Source organism: Podarcis melisellensis (assembly GCF_964234715.1).
Source record: "Podarcis melisellensis genome assembly, chromosome: 11".
NCBI lineage: Eukaryota > Metazoa > Chordata > Lepidosauria > Squamata > Lacertidae > Podarcis > Podarcis melisellensis.
The window spans coordinates 41,357,574-41,372,161 of record NC_138543.1 but is presented as its reverse complement, the minus strand read 5'-3'; the positions used below and the strand labels follow the sequence as shown (position 1 = coordinate 41,372,161).

General features: G+C 42.8%; 1 protein-coding gene across 1 annotated transcript in view; it reads right to left on the bottom strand.

Annotated features, from left to right (window-relative positions):
- The window catches only part of LOC309379970 (chondroitin sulfate proteoglycan 4-like), a 36,098-nt gene that overhangs the window by 16,183 nt on the left and 5,327 nt on the right, over positions 1-14,588 (bottom strand). The window contains exons 3-7 of the mRNA XM_081929529.1: positions 9,047-12,607; positions 7,933-8,403; positions 7,431-7,607; positions 1,886-2,084; positions 108-239 (exon numbers count right to left, since the gene is read on the bottom strand). Coding sequence (XP_081785655.1) covers positions 108-239; positions 1,886-2,084; positions 7,431-7,607; positions 7,933-8,403; positions 9,047-12,607 — 4,540 coding nt within the window. The remainder of the gene's footprint in view (positions 1-107; positions 240-1,885; positions 2,085-7,430; positions 7,608-7,932; positions 8,404-9,046; positions 12,608-14,588) is intronic.

The following is a 14,588-nucleotide window of genomic DNA, read 5'->3' as shown; positions in this document are numbered from 1 at the left end:
TTCTCATAAAGTAAGAGCTAAACACTGAATATTGGGTTAGACATTCCATAGCCCCAGAGTTTATTCTTATTTCCTGGATATTTAAAAATGAAAATATAAAGTCTCACCTGGAAAGACAGCCAGTCCATTGTTATTTTCTAAGCGAATAACCAGAGTTCGAGCTGTGATGCTAAAAATTTGTCGAGGTGCAAAGTTCAGACCGTCTGTCACTTGAAAATTGAAGCCTCCAGACATGGCCCCTGAGGGAAGATGGATAGACTCTTATAACAACAAAAATTATCCAGAAACTTCTGAAAGTAAAACTAAGTAACTAAGAAAAAATATATAAATCTGGAATGACTATGATGGGTTTCTATGTACAGACAACCTTTGTACCTACAAGTGGACCTTGGACAATGGAATCCTTTTTATTCTTTTTAAAAAATCTGAACTTCAGTATTTTCAGTCAGCAGATTCGTTCACATATCATGGTAAGCCATAATTGAAGGTTTACCACAACTGCTCCTTTCTGGTATGTTTGTTCCTCCCTGCTAGCATACCGATGAAACAAACCACGATCCCCAGCTAATCGTTATCTGAACCATGAATTGTGGTTTGTTTTACCATCAACAAACCATGATAAGTAGCTAAGGTTTGTTCTTGACTCGCTGGTTGTCATTTGTTGCAAGCAAACCAAACCAAAATGCCTTGTTTGGTCATAATGATAAGCCAGGGAACGCAGTTTTTGTTTTCTCCACATATTAGCAGAGGGAGACATACAGTCCAGGAAATGTATTTTTTGTGTTTTATTAACTATGGTTTACCATGACATGTGGACTGGGTCCCTATGTTCTGGTGTCCATATCGAAGTGAAAGATCTGAGTGGGTGATGGACTCTACTTACTACTCAGTGGAGTAAACAAGACAAATTATTGTGGCATTATCTACAGAAGGTGTGATTAGTTCATAATGCATCAGACGTTTTCAGAATTCAAAAGAGATCCAATGGAAAAGGGACAGACAATGGCTCAGTTTGCACGTACTGCTAAGCCAAACCATAGCTTAGCACATATGAACAAGAATGTGGGCTTCTGAAGAGATCATGGCTCATCCTGATGGACTGCAGAAAGAGAAGCCATGCTTGCCTTCGTCTGTCATCCAAACCCAGGCTTGTAGTTGGTCTCTTCCAGTCAAACTGCAAGCTGGAAACCAAAAACAAGCCCTGCCTATCGATCTTGTTTTGTATGGAGGAGACCAACCATGAGCTTGAGTTGAGGCAATAAGCTAAGCCAACTTATGGCTTAGCTCACAGCTTCACACCAGTACCAGAACTGGAAGCAGAGCAAAGAAGCAGGGATGTCCTCCCCAAAACCTTTCACACTCACACGGTCACACTATGCCATGGTTTGGCTTAGCACTTATATGCAAACTGGGATGGGTGGTGGAGGTCTGGTTTGCACGACTCGGGTGGTAGCAAGTCACGACTACACTTTTCATTCAGCACCCTTATTCTTCTGGAATTGTTAGGCTTGCAAAAGAAAAAAGAAAATTTGAGCAATCTTTGTAAGGTGATTGAGAAGTGTCATATAGTATACCATTGCTCCTCCCATATCCCACTTTCATATCAATGGAATATGGACAGAATAATTTCCATGGGGGGTTTACATGTCTTAAAATTTAGCTTCCTGATTTCTGAGTTGTTAGTATGTATTTCCATCTGACATCAATGCTGGCTTGGGCTGATGGGAGCTGTAGTTCGAAACATCTGGAGGGCACCAGATTTGCCAAGGCTGTCCTATATTATTATGTTGGGTTATACCAGCATCCTTAAATGAATTAAAATGTAGGAGATTTATCCAAAAAATAAATCACAACACTCAACAGCTGATACATGAACATGACATACCATTATGGACAAACACTAACTGTCCTTCCTCAATATGAGCTTGGGTAAAATTAAGGGTGCTTTTGTTTGGAGTAGACTTGAGTGCCAAGTGACCATTGCTTGGAGGAGAAATAGAGTACAAGAGTTCTGCGGGAGATGAATCTTTATCTTCTGCACAGAGGTCATTCACAGTTATTTCAGTGACTGATCCCACCCAGACCTTTAAAAAAAACCACACACACACACACAAGAGAAAAACAGGAAATAATTACACAAATTGATTCCGGTTACCCCAAGTGGTTAAATGTACAGCTTTGCAACTAAAGCAGGTTGGCAAGACCTAGGAAGGTCCATCATTAAAATCATTTCAAACTACAAAGACTTAAATAAGATATTGAACCAGTAGGAGAAGGAATTGTGTATAGCCTGAGAGCAGCTGAATGCTTACAAAGATAGTCTGCGTGACTCACTCTGTCTCGACACCTATCTCAATAGCAGCAGTGTTTCATTGAAGTCTAGAACTGCAGGCCAATCTATGACTGAAACAAACAGGGAAATAGATGGGCTAATGCTGATGCTCTGCACCTCACAGTCTGGGTCAAAAGAAAGGCGCCAGGAGAAAATGGCTTGGAAGAATGCCAGAAGCAATAATACCTTGGATATCCGCTTGCAATGTGCACATGGCCACAAGATAGTAAAAGGGAAAAGGGGGAAAGAAACATACACACATGCTGATGCGGCAATAAATCTGTTAGTCTTTAAGGTGCCACAACATTTTGTTGTTCTTGATGCAAGGGATTAAGAGAAGTTACCCCTCTGGGCCAGGGTTTGCCTGCTGTTCTGCAAGCTCTCTTGACCCATCCCCAAACCGCTCTTTAGCCAATCCGCTAAGCCTTGTCATAAATGCATACTCATCAGACATGACTAATTTCTGTTTTTTCCGGAGGCTGCTCTGTTCTCCAGTTTGCGGCATTTTCCCCCCTGCCACACAATGAAGCTGGCTCCATCTAGCAGCAGCTGTGTGACAATTATGGAAAAGTGTCTGCAACATCAAAGAGCAAATAACAAAGCTGGTTTAAAAGAAAGGCCACCTCATTACTGTTTGACAAGTCAGCTCGTGATGGCTCTTTGGAGATGTTACTTTTGACTGACTGAAAAAAAAATGGGGGCAGCAGATTTTAATTAACTTTTTAAACTGCATATATGTATGTCATTCCTGAAGAGGTGTTCCATTCTGTGTGAGAAAGATGGGAGAATGCTTCTTCTAAGTTGATGTCTTCTGTGTGCATCATCTAACAGCAAAGTATGGTTTTCTTCTTTAAAACTATTATTTTTCTAATGCAAAAATTTATGCAGATTTAATAAATCAAATCGCCTTTGAAGGCCAGTTCCCCCTTTTCTCATGCACAGGAAACAATACGTCCCTCACAGTAAAAATTACTTTAAAAGATAAAATACAATCTGCTGCCCTATTACAGTGGCACCTCTAGATACGAACAGGATCCGTTCCAGAGCCCCGTTCACATCTAGAAGCAAACGTAACTAGCGATGGCACATCTGCGTGCATCGCTTTTCGCCACTTCTGCGCATGACGTCATTTTGAGCGTCTGCGCATGCGCAAGTGGCGAAACCCAGAAGTAACACGCTCAACCCAAAGCGCATTCAACCCGAGGTATGACTGTATAATCAGGGCCATATTTTTAGTTCATTAAAAACGTGAGGGGAACTCCCTTTCTTATAAGAATACTCTGAGCCCACTTAGCATTTCTGCAATGCCTCAAAGAGCTAAATATCTCCCAAACTAGACCTTGGCTTCCCTATTCAGTAGGTCTGCTTTCTGGCACAATAACAGGCTTGCTATGGTCCTCAGTACTGCTTGCAACACAGATTTCCAGCCCTTCACCACCTCCCCGACCCCCAGTCTCTTCCACGTCACTGGTAAAACAGTCACAGAAACTTGCTTCATGCTAGGGGGTCTTGCTCACACCTAATTCTGGACCTCCAAGATAATCTTCTCCTGGGACAGTATCAAAGTCTCCACTTCTGCACAATCCCCTCAAGTTGTTTTTAATTAATTACTCTGATCAATTAACTAAATATTGTCGCTCTGGTTATAAATATATAAGGATAAACCCAGAAGAGACACCTGGAGATTGACTGTCCCATCAGTATGTTGTTATCACAAACTGTTTCGGAAATTCCCGTCACTGGTGGTGGCGGCCTCGGATGGAAACAGGGACTGTGATTTGAGAAGTGCAAACGGCTGCCCCTGCACTCACAGTTACTTGTACCCTGGCCAGAACATTTCAGAACAAATGCAAGCATTGCAAAAGAAAATGAATGAAGCTAACGACTGAGAAAAGGCACCCTACGTCCAATAGCACCATTCACAAGAAATGCTCCTGGGTGAATCAATGGGTGAGTGGGAGTTATATCATGCAAGCAGGCTTGCCCCACCCGACATTCACATTAGATGTACAGATATTGGGTGAGAGGTAATCTGGCATCTATGATGTCAGAGGCAGAACTAATCGATGTGGATCTGCTCACATGTTGCCACAGGATTATCACTGTTTCATGAAAAGGCTAATGTCTCCCTCTTTTGTCTTTCATCCTTTGTAGATACTTATAATTTCACATTTTATTGTAGCCCCTTCCTCATCACGAAGGAACGCGTCAGATGTTAAGCTGCTGTTGGGCAATAAGGTTTCATGTAATATTTAAAAGAACCACAGCAATCTTTGACAAAATTCATTCTCATGTTGAATTCAATAGAAACACCGCCACCACATCAAACGATACCTGATGATGCCTCTGCTAAGGGAAAACAGATACTTTAATTGTGAAATGGGATCGCCAGAATGTGTGTTTAGAGTGAGACAATAAAGTAGCCCCTGCCTCAAAAAGGGAAAGAAAAAAGAATGTAGGTTATTGCGCAGAAATGTCTAGTTGCAACCCTTCTCGACGGGAAGCGAATAGGAACCCCTTGCCATAAGAAATGACCCAGTATTGCAAAATTAAAATTAACTCTCCTGCTTCCTGCTTTCCTGTGCCCAGAGAAAATTTAAAAACCTCAATGTCTTCAAAATGATGGAATTATTTTAATATTGAATTTTTCTATTGTTGTAACGTAACTCTGGGACCACAGTGGGTGTTTACCATCTCCCCAAATCCTGGAAAGGTGTTACTACAGTATTACAGTGGTTACCAATCACACCCCCAAACTCCTCCCTCCATCTCTACTGATTTGATTTCATCAGTATTATTGTTGTATTCTGTTACATAGGTCATAGTCAATTATGTCTTACTCAGAGGAGACCCATGGAAATTAGTGGCTAAGTTAGGTGCATTAATTTCAACAGGTCTGTTCTGAGTAAATCGATGGGACATGTTTTTTATGGCTGAGTCCTGATTTCAACGGGTTTAAAGCAGGGCTGGCGTATCTGTGACCCTCCAGAGTTTGTGGGGCTGTAACTGTCCATGCCTTCTGGGAGTGGGGGAGCCCAACAACTTGTGGACTGCCATGGATTCCCAATCTTTACATTACTACCTTCCTCATGGCCCAGCCCATAAACTTCAGGGCATTCCAAAAAAGGATCATTATCTGTTTTCCTAGTTTTGTCTCAACACATTCTACAAATATAATACCAGATTCTTTTCTCTTTTATTTTTAACTTGAGTGGATCTGAGGGAGGGGGTATAAATTATGCCACTGTATAAGGGATTGTTGGAGTTCATGGATATCCAAAGCTCAAAATGTATCCACAATCATTTAATTCTGTCTATTTATTCTTTAAATTCTAAACATTACTCTAAAAAAGTCACCTGCTTTGAACTGAATCTGCTTCCATGGGGATGTTTCTAGAACAGGGTGGGGGTGTTTACGCCTCACTGCTGTACAATTAAATTAAATACTAAACTGGTATGAACCATCATCAGGGCACCTTCTCACATTACAATTCTATGATTCTGTTTTCTGATGACTGGAGAAGCTTCCACAAAAATGAAAACATGGCCCCCTTGTGGTTATACAGATATACTACTGTACTACTGATGAACTTCTGTACCTATGCTTGAAATGATGGCCACCTTAGATCCTAACTAAGTGAATGGGAAGCAGCAGATCTTCCCTCCCCTCTGCTTCCTGTGGCTTCTTGAAAATCTGTTCTGGAAGGTTGGGGAACTTTCTGGAATAGTGTGTGACATAAGAGCATAGGAAGCTCTCTTATACTGGGGCAGAAGAAGAAGAAGAGTCTGGATTTCATATCCCGCTTTATCACTACCCAAAAGAGTCTCAAAGCGGCTAACATTCTCCTTTCCCTTCCTCCCCCACAACAAACACTCTGTGAGATGAGTGGGGCTGAGAGACTTCAGAGAAGTGTGACTGGCCCAAGGTCACCCAGCAGCTGCATGTGGAGGAGCAGGGAATCGAACCCGGTTCCCCAGATTACGAGACTACCGCTCTTAACCACTACACCACACTGGCTCCCAGACAGACCATTGGTCCAACTACCTCAGTACTGTCTCCCTGAATGGCAGCAGCTCTCTAAGATTTTCAGGAAAGGAATATTCCCTGCCCTACCTGCAGATGCCAGGGATTTAACCTGGGATATTCTGCACACAAAGCAGACGATCTGAATGGGGAAGGGGGGATCAGTGAAAAATGTTGCACTACCCCTGGTTTCTCTAGCCGAGAAACAGGGTCCCAGTTTCCTCCAGAAATGGAAGGAGGCCTTGCACTCATCAAAGGCTGGTGAGGATCCAAGTTGATGCCATCTAGATAAAATTGCATTCCTGCTAACTCGAAACAGGCAGGATATAGGAGACCAATTCTGCTTAGAATATATTCAAAGGCTTAATAATCCAAAACAGAAGCCACATACCGTATATCATTCCCCAAGAGGCCAATCATGAACATGTGATTAATCTTTTGATTAAAAAGGGCTTGTGAATCATTCACTCAGATGGATTATTCCTCCAAAAAGGAAAAGGTGAAGAAAGTTTCAAATGGTAAATTGTCAAAATGACTGATCATTGCTGAACTAACCACTCCTTCAGAATATCAAACAGCACATTGCACAAGTTGGAAATAACTCAGAGGAGGGTTAGAAACGTTGTGAAGGGATAAAAGGGCAAATCTATTGAATACCAGAGGGTTGGGGTATTAAATATGGAGAAGCATTTTAAAGCATAGCATGATTTAAGACTCAATCTCTCTTTCCAGGTTAGTCTGGGAATAATAGTTCTGTGGGGTCTCTTAACAACTCTCACCCCACTTAGCAAACTGCAATTCCCATGGTTCTTTAGGGGCAGCCATGACTGTTTAAAGTGGTATGAAATGGCTTTAGATGTGTAGCGCAGATGGGGCCTAAATTAGGTTCCTTAATTTCAATGGCTCCACTCTGAATAAAACTTAACTGGATACTAGCCAGTGTTTCTCATGCATGTAAGGTAATTCTACAGAATTTAGGACGACCTTTTCAGTTCTAGCTGTGCATGCTGTCTTTTACAGAAATAAGGCACAATTAACCCAGATGAAAAACTTTGGAAATAATGCAGGTCTTACCCGAAGTATTTTGTTTCGTCTTATAACAGGGGGTTCATCATTTACTGGTGAAATAGTCACAAATACGATTTGAGGCAAGCTTTGCTTCCACAGTTCGGTGCTGTTTGCTATGATGGTGAAATTGTCAAGTAGCTGTTCGCTATCATCATGAATATAGAAGATGAATCCTTGTTCTAGCTGAAAAGGGAGAGTAACCAAATTAAGCATCTAGCCTGTTCCAAAAATGAAACTGCAAGGATTCAACCACTACATGTCCTAAGTAACTGTCATGTTACTTTTCACATCATTCTTGTCTTGTTTTATATGCAATAAACAATACAATATACAATAATGGAAGACAATATGTTTCTTTAAAATGTGGGAGGTTTCTCATTGCCAGAAGCAACATACTGTCCAGATCAATGGAATATTGACCACTCCCAGTTATACAGTTCCCAAATAATAATCTGAACTGCTTTTTAAAGAATAATTTAAAACAGAATTGTGTTTTCAGTAATCTCACCTGTTTTCTGGTAAATTGAGCCAGTGCCATTCCAGGAAAGTTAGAGTTTGCAATCCGCCCATGTTTTGGTGGCTCAATCAAACCAAATTCACATTTGAGCCCTGCAAAATGGCTATTAGGGATTTTTATAACACCTTCATCCAAGACTTTTGAACCCCCTTCGGTGACTGTGAAGTTGTGTACTTCTAATGGGATCACTTTTGGAATGATGTCCACAGCAATTTCTATTCCACTGAGTCCCCGAATTCCATTGGTCACGTCCAAGGAAAGCCAGTCTTGGAGTTGGCCGGAGACAGTCTGCACATATTGGATGTTACCATCATTGATATCTTCCTGGTTGAAGGACAGAACTGGATTTTCTTCTGCTCCGAGGTAGCCTTCCTCTGATGCAAACCTCCGAAGGTACCCATACATTGGAGATGACCTTACTTTGAACTCTATCTCTGATGGCAAACTGTTTTCATGCACGACCTTGAAAAGTACATGTACAGTGCATTAAAAGCATAGAATAACCTTCTTTATTTTAAAACAGTTTTCACATTTAATCCTTAGAAAGTACAACACAACACTCCTCCGTCTATAAGATTATTCACTGAGTCTGTCCAAGGCTTTTTATAAAAGCTGCTTGCTGGTGGAGAGTTGGTAGGGTAGAGACACAGCGTTTCTCCGCTCTCCCGGAAAGGCAGGCAGGGGGGAGCAAAGACTTTTGCCCCCCGCCGGCCTTCAGAAGAGGTCCAGGACCTCTTCCGAAGGCGGGCGGGGGGCAAAAGTCTTTGTCCCCCCTGCCTGCCTTCCCGGGGGCTTTTAAATCACCCCAGGACTGTCCCGGGGTGATTTAAAAGCCCCCGGACGGCTTTTGAAGGCAGGCGGGGGGGAGCAAAGACTTTTTCCCCCCGCCCGCCTTCAGAAGAGGTCGGGGGACAGACTGTCCCCGGACCTGGTCTGAAGGCGGTTTCCATAGGAACGCATTAATTGATTTTTAATGCATTCCTATGGGAAACTGTGCTTTGCAAGACGAAAAACTCGCAAGACGAAAAGACTTGCGGAACGAATTAATTTCGTCTTGCGAGGCACCACTGTATATTGTTAAAATGATTAGACAACATCAGCTTACCAGCAATTTCCCTTTAGTGATCTTGACTGGTTTCCCTTCCTCAACCAAAAGTCTGACGTTATTTATGATCACTGGTGGACGCTGATGACTTTCCAAGAATATGCGGATGTTCATTTCGGCATCCAACTGGGCACCTTTAGCATAAACTGTAAAGTTAAACGTGTCAACCAAATTGTTACTATCATCATGTCTATATGTCACATGCCTTACTTTGAGGTCATGCTGAGTGAAAGTGCCCACTGCTAAATCATTTACCAAGACCTGTCCATACTTTGGAGGTAAAGAGATCTCAAACGTAATTTCGTGTTCACTTCTAATATCTTGGTTCGTGGCAGCGCTCAAGTTAGCTGTGGTGATCACTCCCTCTCGTCCTTTCTGGATCAATAACCCAGTGTTGTTTGCTAGACGGACGTAAGGGTTGGAAGCACTTACTTCAAGAAGCGAGGAAGTATAGTGCTTCCCATCAGTTACAAACAGCACAAAGCGACCGTAGTCTGCCCCACGATGCATAAACAGGACTCGCCTTTGTGCCAGGTCCTCTTGCTTAAACTGATACAGCCTACGAGACGTTTCATTGACGAAAACCAAGTCTCCATTAGGAATGCCACGCCTGGTGTACAATAACTGATTATCATCAAAATCAGTATCGGGATCATGGTAGCAAAGGTCAGCCAAGGTCAGCAGTTTCCTTCCATTCTTAACAACATGAAATACCTTATCTATGACACGAAGTGGTTTCTCATCATTTTTCAGCTGGACAGAAATGTTAAATTTGATCTCTGCCGATAAAGGGGGTTCCATTTCTGAGTCTGAGCTCACCTTTTCCTCCGACTCCTTGGCAGTTGCTGTGATATGGATTTCATCATATTGCGTCTCAGAATCATCATGTACATACATTAGATATCTACCAACTATATCCAGATCTGTGAAACTGCTAATGTTATTGTTACTTTCCTGGGAATCTGAAAGATTAATAAGTATCAACTTTCCGTGATGCGGACTCTTTGTAACTTTATACTGGAAGGTCTTATTGGAGAAGGTTTGTGCAAATAATTCTGATTTCGTGATCAGTTTCCCTTCACCCTCAGTAACACTGAGGCCATTGTTTGTCAAAAGAATGTTTCGTGGGTCTGCTTTAATGCTGATTCTGAAATCATAGATATTTGATTCCACATATTTTGTAGAAATTAAGAATCGAAACGAGTCTTCCTTTTCTTCGCGGGGCCACTCGGTTAACTGATATTCTACGTTATAATCAGAAATGTCCTGCTGGCTAAATGTTGAATTTATTTGCAAAGGTGCGTTATAAAGCAGAAGGTTTCCTTTCTCAGGCAAGGACTGCAACTTGTAATAAAGTTCATTTCCTGGCACTTCTACTTTTCCTATCACAGCAAGAAGATGATCTGAGCTAAGGTACTCCCTCTTTGATCTGTCAATTACTAGTGGCACATGTCTCAATAAATTGTACCTCAACCATTTCACCATGACCGGGAACAGAAACTCTTCGCTTCTTTTGCTGCCAATGCTAACTTTGAATTTAAAGTGTTCAAGGGGATTATCTTGCAGAATTTCTTTGACGGTAGAAGCATATCTCACGCGGCCACGTTCAATGGAGCGTTGAGAAAAAGAGTTTGCCTCTTTCCATTCTCCACCAGCTTGCTGTCTCTGAATTTCTCCATAACGGGGCAGCTCTGTGATCTCGTATCGTATATCCAGCTCTTGTTGGAAGGCATTTGTTTCGATGGCCAGATTGCTGGGTCTGATCAAGGCTGCTTCGCCTTGTAGCGTATCCACCCCCGTGTTGTTGACCAATTTATACTCTAAGGGAACTGCCATGACACGCAACACAACCGTGTTGCTGACTTTTCCCCCATCGCTCGCTCGCAGAACAATCCTGGAGTTCTTGGCTCCAGTGTGGACAAAGAAAACATTACCATTTTGTAAGTCTCTGTAAGGAAAGGCAGTAATGGCCTTGCCAGGCATCTTGGAATTTTCTAGAAATCCAGCATCTGCACTCAGGACTGTAATACTGAGATCTGCAGCACTTGTATCATCATCCAAAATATTTATTGCATCTACACCCAGGCATTTCTTTGAGTGCTCAAAGAGAAGAAACAAGTTTCCATTGGGGAGTGTGAGCTCTGGAGCATCATTTATTGGCTTCACTGTAATGGTGAACATGTAGTTCTTGTTTCCTTGCAAATATGGAGGCATCTCTTTTTTACTGCTCGTAGAAACTGAGAAAGTAAAATAATCATAGCTTTCCTCAGAGCCATCGTGGACGTACAGAACTCTGCCTTGCCATAAATCTAGCATGGTGAATGTAGACTCTTCCTGCTCTGGCTCAACATCCAACCTCAAATAGCCATGAGATGGCTGGTCTTTAACTTTAAAAAGGATTTGCGACTGCCGAATCCCTAATTTCTTGAATTCGACGTTGACTTTAATGTGCTTAGATTCAAGCGCTGCTTGCCCACCCTCTGGAACAATCAAGTTGTTTACAACTACAAAGTGGTCGTGACTCTCTTTCCCATGGAGTTTGGATGCTACAGCACTGACAGCAGACATGGAAGCTGCTGTTCCAACGGGTTGTTTTTCAGGCGCTACAACTGGATTTGTACTAAAGGCGCTCTTAGTTTTGCATCCTGGTGAAATATCCTTAGTCACAAGAACATCCTTCAAGGATTTCCTTTCCGAGTTAATTTTCAAATCTCTCAAGCAGCCTCTGAATGATCCCCCTTGAGCATATCTCCCAGAAAGGGAGGTTAACCCCAGCTTCAGCACTCTGGCACGGACAATATCATTCACTCCACCTATATAAAAGGCCTCCCTGAGGACAGGAAGCTTAGTGTGCGAGGGTAATGATTTTTTCACTGTTTCCTTGCCTAGCATGAGTTCAATATATTTTGCAGAGATTTTCAGTTTGACAGAGTGCCACTGGCTATCATTGACAGGGCTAAGGGAAGAAAGCTGAAATCTGTTCTTTCCCTTTCCAAGATGAGCTTTAATTAGACCATTTTCAATTTCCATTCCAACGAAGTCTCCTGCTGGACCGGAACTGTACAGCAGCAAGCCTCTCTGAGCTGTGGTCTGCACTGCACACTCAAAGACCCTTTCAGTCTGGGTGTTCCAAAGTGGAAAAGAAACATACGACTTCGAGCTAAAGAAACTAATAGGTTCCTCTTCGCCTGCAAAAAATTCATCGCTGCAGCCCAGTGACACTTCGTGGACATTTTTAAACCTAGGAGAAGGTCTCAGGGATGACAGGATGTCATGCTGGTTAAATATCACATCTTCAATGCATCCTCGGAAATTTGTTTGTGCGCCATCTAGGTAAGGAACATCAAGGTCACCACTTCCGCCAACATAGAGGCCATGCTGAAAGTTTAGTTCAAACAGGACACCGGGCAATTTTGTGGCAGCTTGATCATTTTTGTCAGTCACCAGTATAACGTTATCTCTTTCAAAATGGACTTCTATAAGGTGCGGCGTTAAATCATTCAGCTGGGAACTTCCTTGGGAACGGAGGACTTGTTCTCCTGCTCCAAGATTGATTCTCACCTACAGAAAAAAGGATATAGTTTTAATTATTCCAGTGAGTTAGGAAATGCATTAAGGAAAAGATAACAAACAGCATCAGCACAACAATTTCTAATCAGGAGTAGGTCCTACTGGGTTCAATGGGTCTTACTCCTAGGTAGGTGCACTTAAGATTGCAGCTTAAATTAACTGCATGCATGAAACATAGATATAGATACGAGGCAACTCTTGGGATCAGTGCAGACACCTTGCCTTTAAAAGAAACAGATCTTCAAAGTTGCCTACCCCCTACACTAAGTCATAGTTTAGCATTGCATCTGAATCAGACTAGAATAAGGAAATAACTTGCCTTAAGCACTTTAAAACAAAGTAGGAAGGTGGTAAATAAATATTTCAGATCAATCGATAAGCATTTCAAGTGCATGATGCAATCTTAGCCCTGATCACTTAACTGCAATTTAAACCGTGCTTTCTGTATTATTTATGCATTTACAAATATAATGTCATCCATGTTCATGGCATTTTATCCTTGTCACATGAACTGTATGAATTAGCGCTGGTAAAGCTCAAGATGACCTTATCTTCCCATTTTCTTTTTGGGTTGCCATTTGAAAAAGAGTAGCCACAGAACTTTAGAATGCAAAGTCCTTTGGATCAGGACGTAATACGTAATGCAGCTCTGAAAACTCCGCAAAGTCAGTTGACGCCGTACAAATGAATCATAAAATGCGCCATCTACATTTTCCCCTCCAAAACCTCCTGCAGTCATTCAACTGGCACCACCTCACCCAAGCAGCCATGGCCTTATGTGAATGAGGTTAGGTCCTAACCACTTTCAAAGCATCCCTGTCTGTACCATGAAACAACGCTCTTATTCTAGAAGAACAGATGGCTTATAGTTGAAAGGTCCTAGAAACAGCATTCCGCTTCATGATGAGAAGGAAAGGTGTCAATAGTTGCTCCAGTATCTAGCGCTCGTGTGAAATGTCAAGGGAATAAGAAGTCTTTTGTGCCTTGGTCCTAATAGGTAAAGGTAAAGGGACCCCTGACCATTAGGTCCAGTCGTGGCCAACTCTGGGGTTGCGGCACTCATCTTGCTTTATTGGCCGAGGGAGCCAGCGTACAGCTTCCGGGTCATGTGGCCAGCATGACTAAGCTGCTTCTGGCAAACCAGAGCAGTGCACGGGAATGCCATTTACCTTCCCGCCGGAGTGGTACCTATCTATGTACTTGCACTTTGATGTGCTTTTGAACTGCTAGGTTGGCAGGAGCAGGGACCGAGCAACGGGAGCTCACCCCGTCACGGGGATTTGAACCACCGACCTTCTGATCGGCAAGTGCTAGGTCCCACAGCGCCACCCACGTCCCATTTGGTTCTAATATTGCGATATAAATACACCATAGAATCTGCTCCTATAGCTTTAATTACAATCAGACGGAGCCTGCATTACCTAATGCTGGAAGGCCCAGAACTCATGCTTTCTGTGCTCAAAGCCTCAGGTTCAATGCCTGGCATCGCCAGTTAAAAAGGATCTCAATGGCCTTCAGGAATGGCCAAACTGGTAAGGTGGTGCCGTGGAACTACCCCCCTGCTGCCAGCACCATTGCTGCTTACCTGAATGGTGTGCGGGCAAAGCAGAGCTATGGCAAGGTCAGGCTGCATAGCCCACTGGCAGAATCAATCCAGCACTCTTGTCCCTGGACCCTGCTGATACCTTGCCCCCTTCCCACATAGTCCAGGTAAGAAGCAGCAATGCCAGCGTTGGGAGGGTAGTTCCACAGCACTGCACCTCCAACAACAGCTCCTCCTGGTGGTCTTGCTGGAGAATGTCCCTGCCTCAGACCTTGGAGAGCCACTGCCAAAACCAAAGCAAACGAGCCACAATCAAAAGGAAATGGAAAGTTCGGGTCGTTTTTGGTTTTACCAGTGCTGGCATATGTAATTTTTGTCATGGAGGACCTTCCGTTCCTTCAAAATTGGCAGTGCTTAGTTAGACAGGCA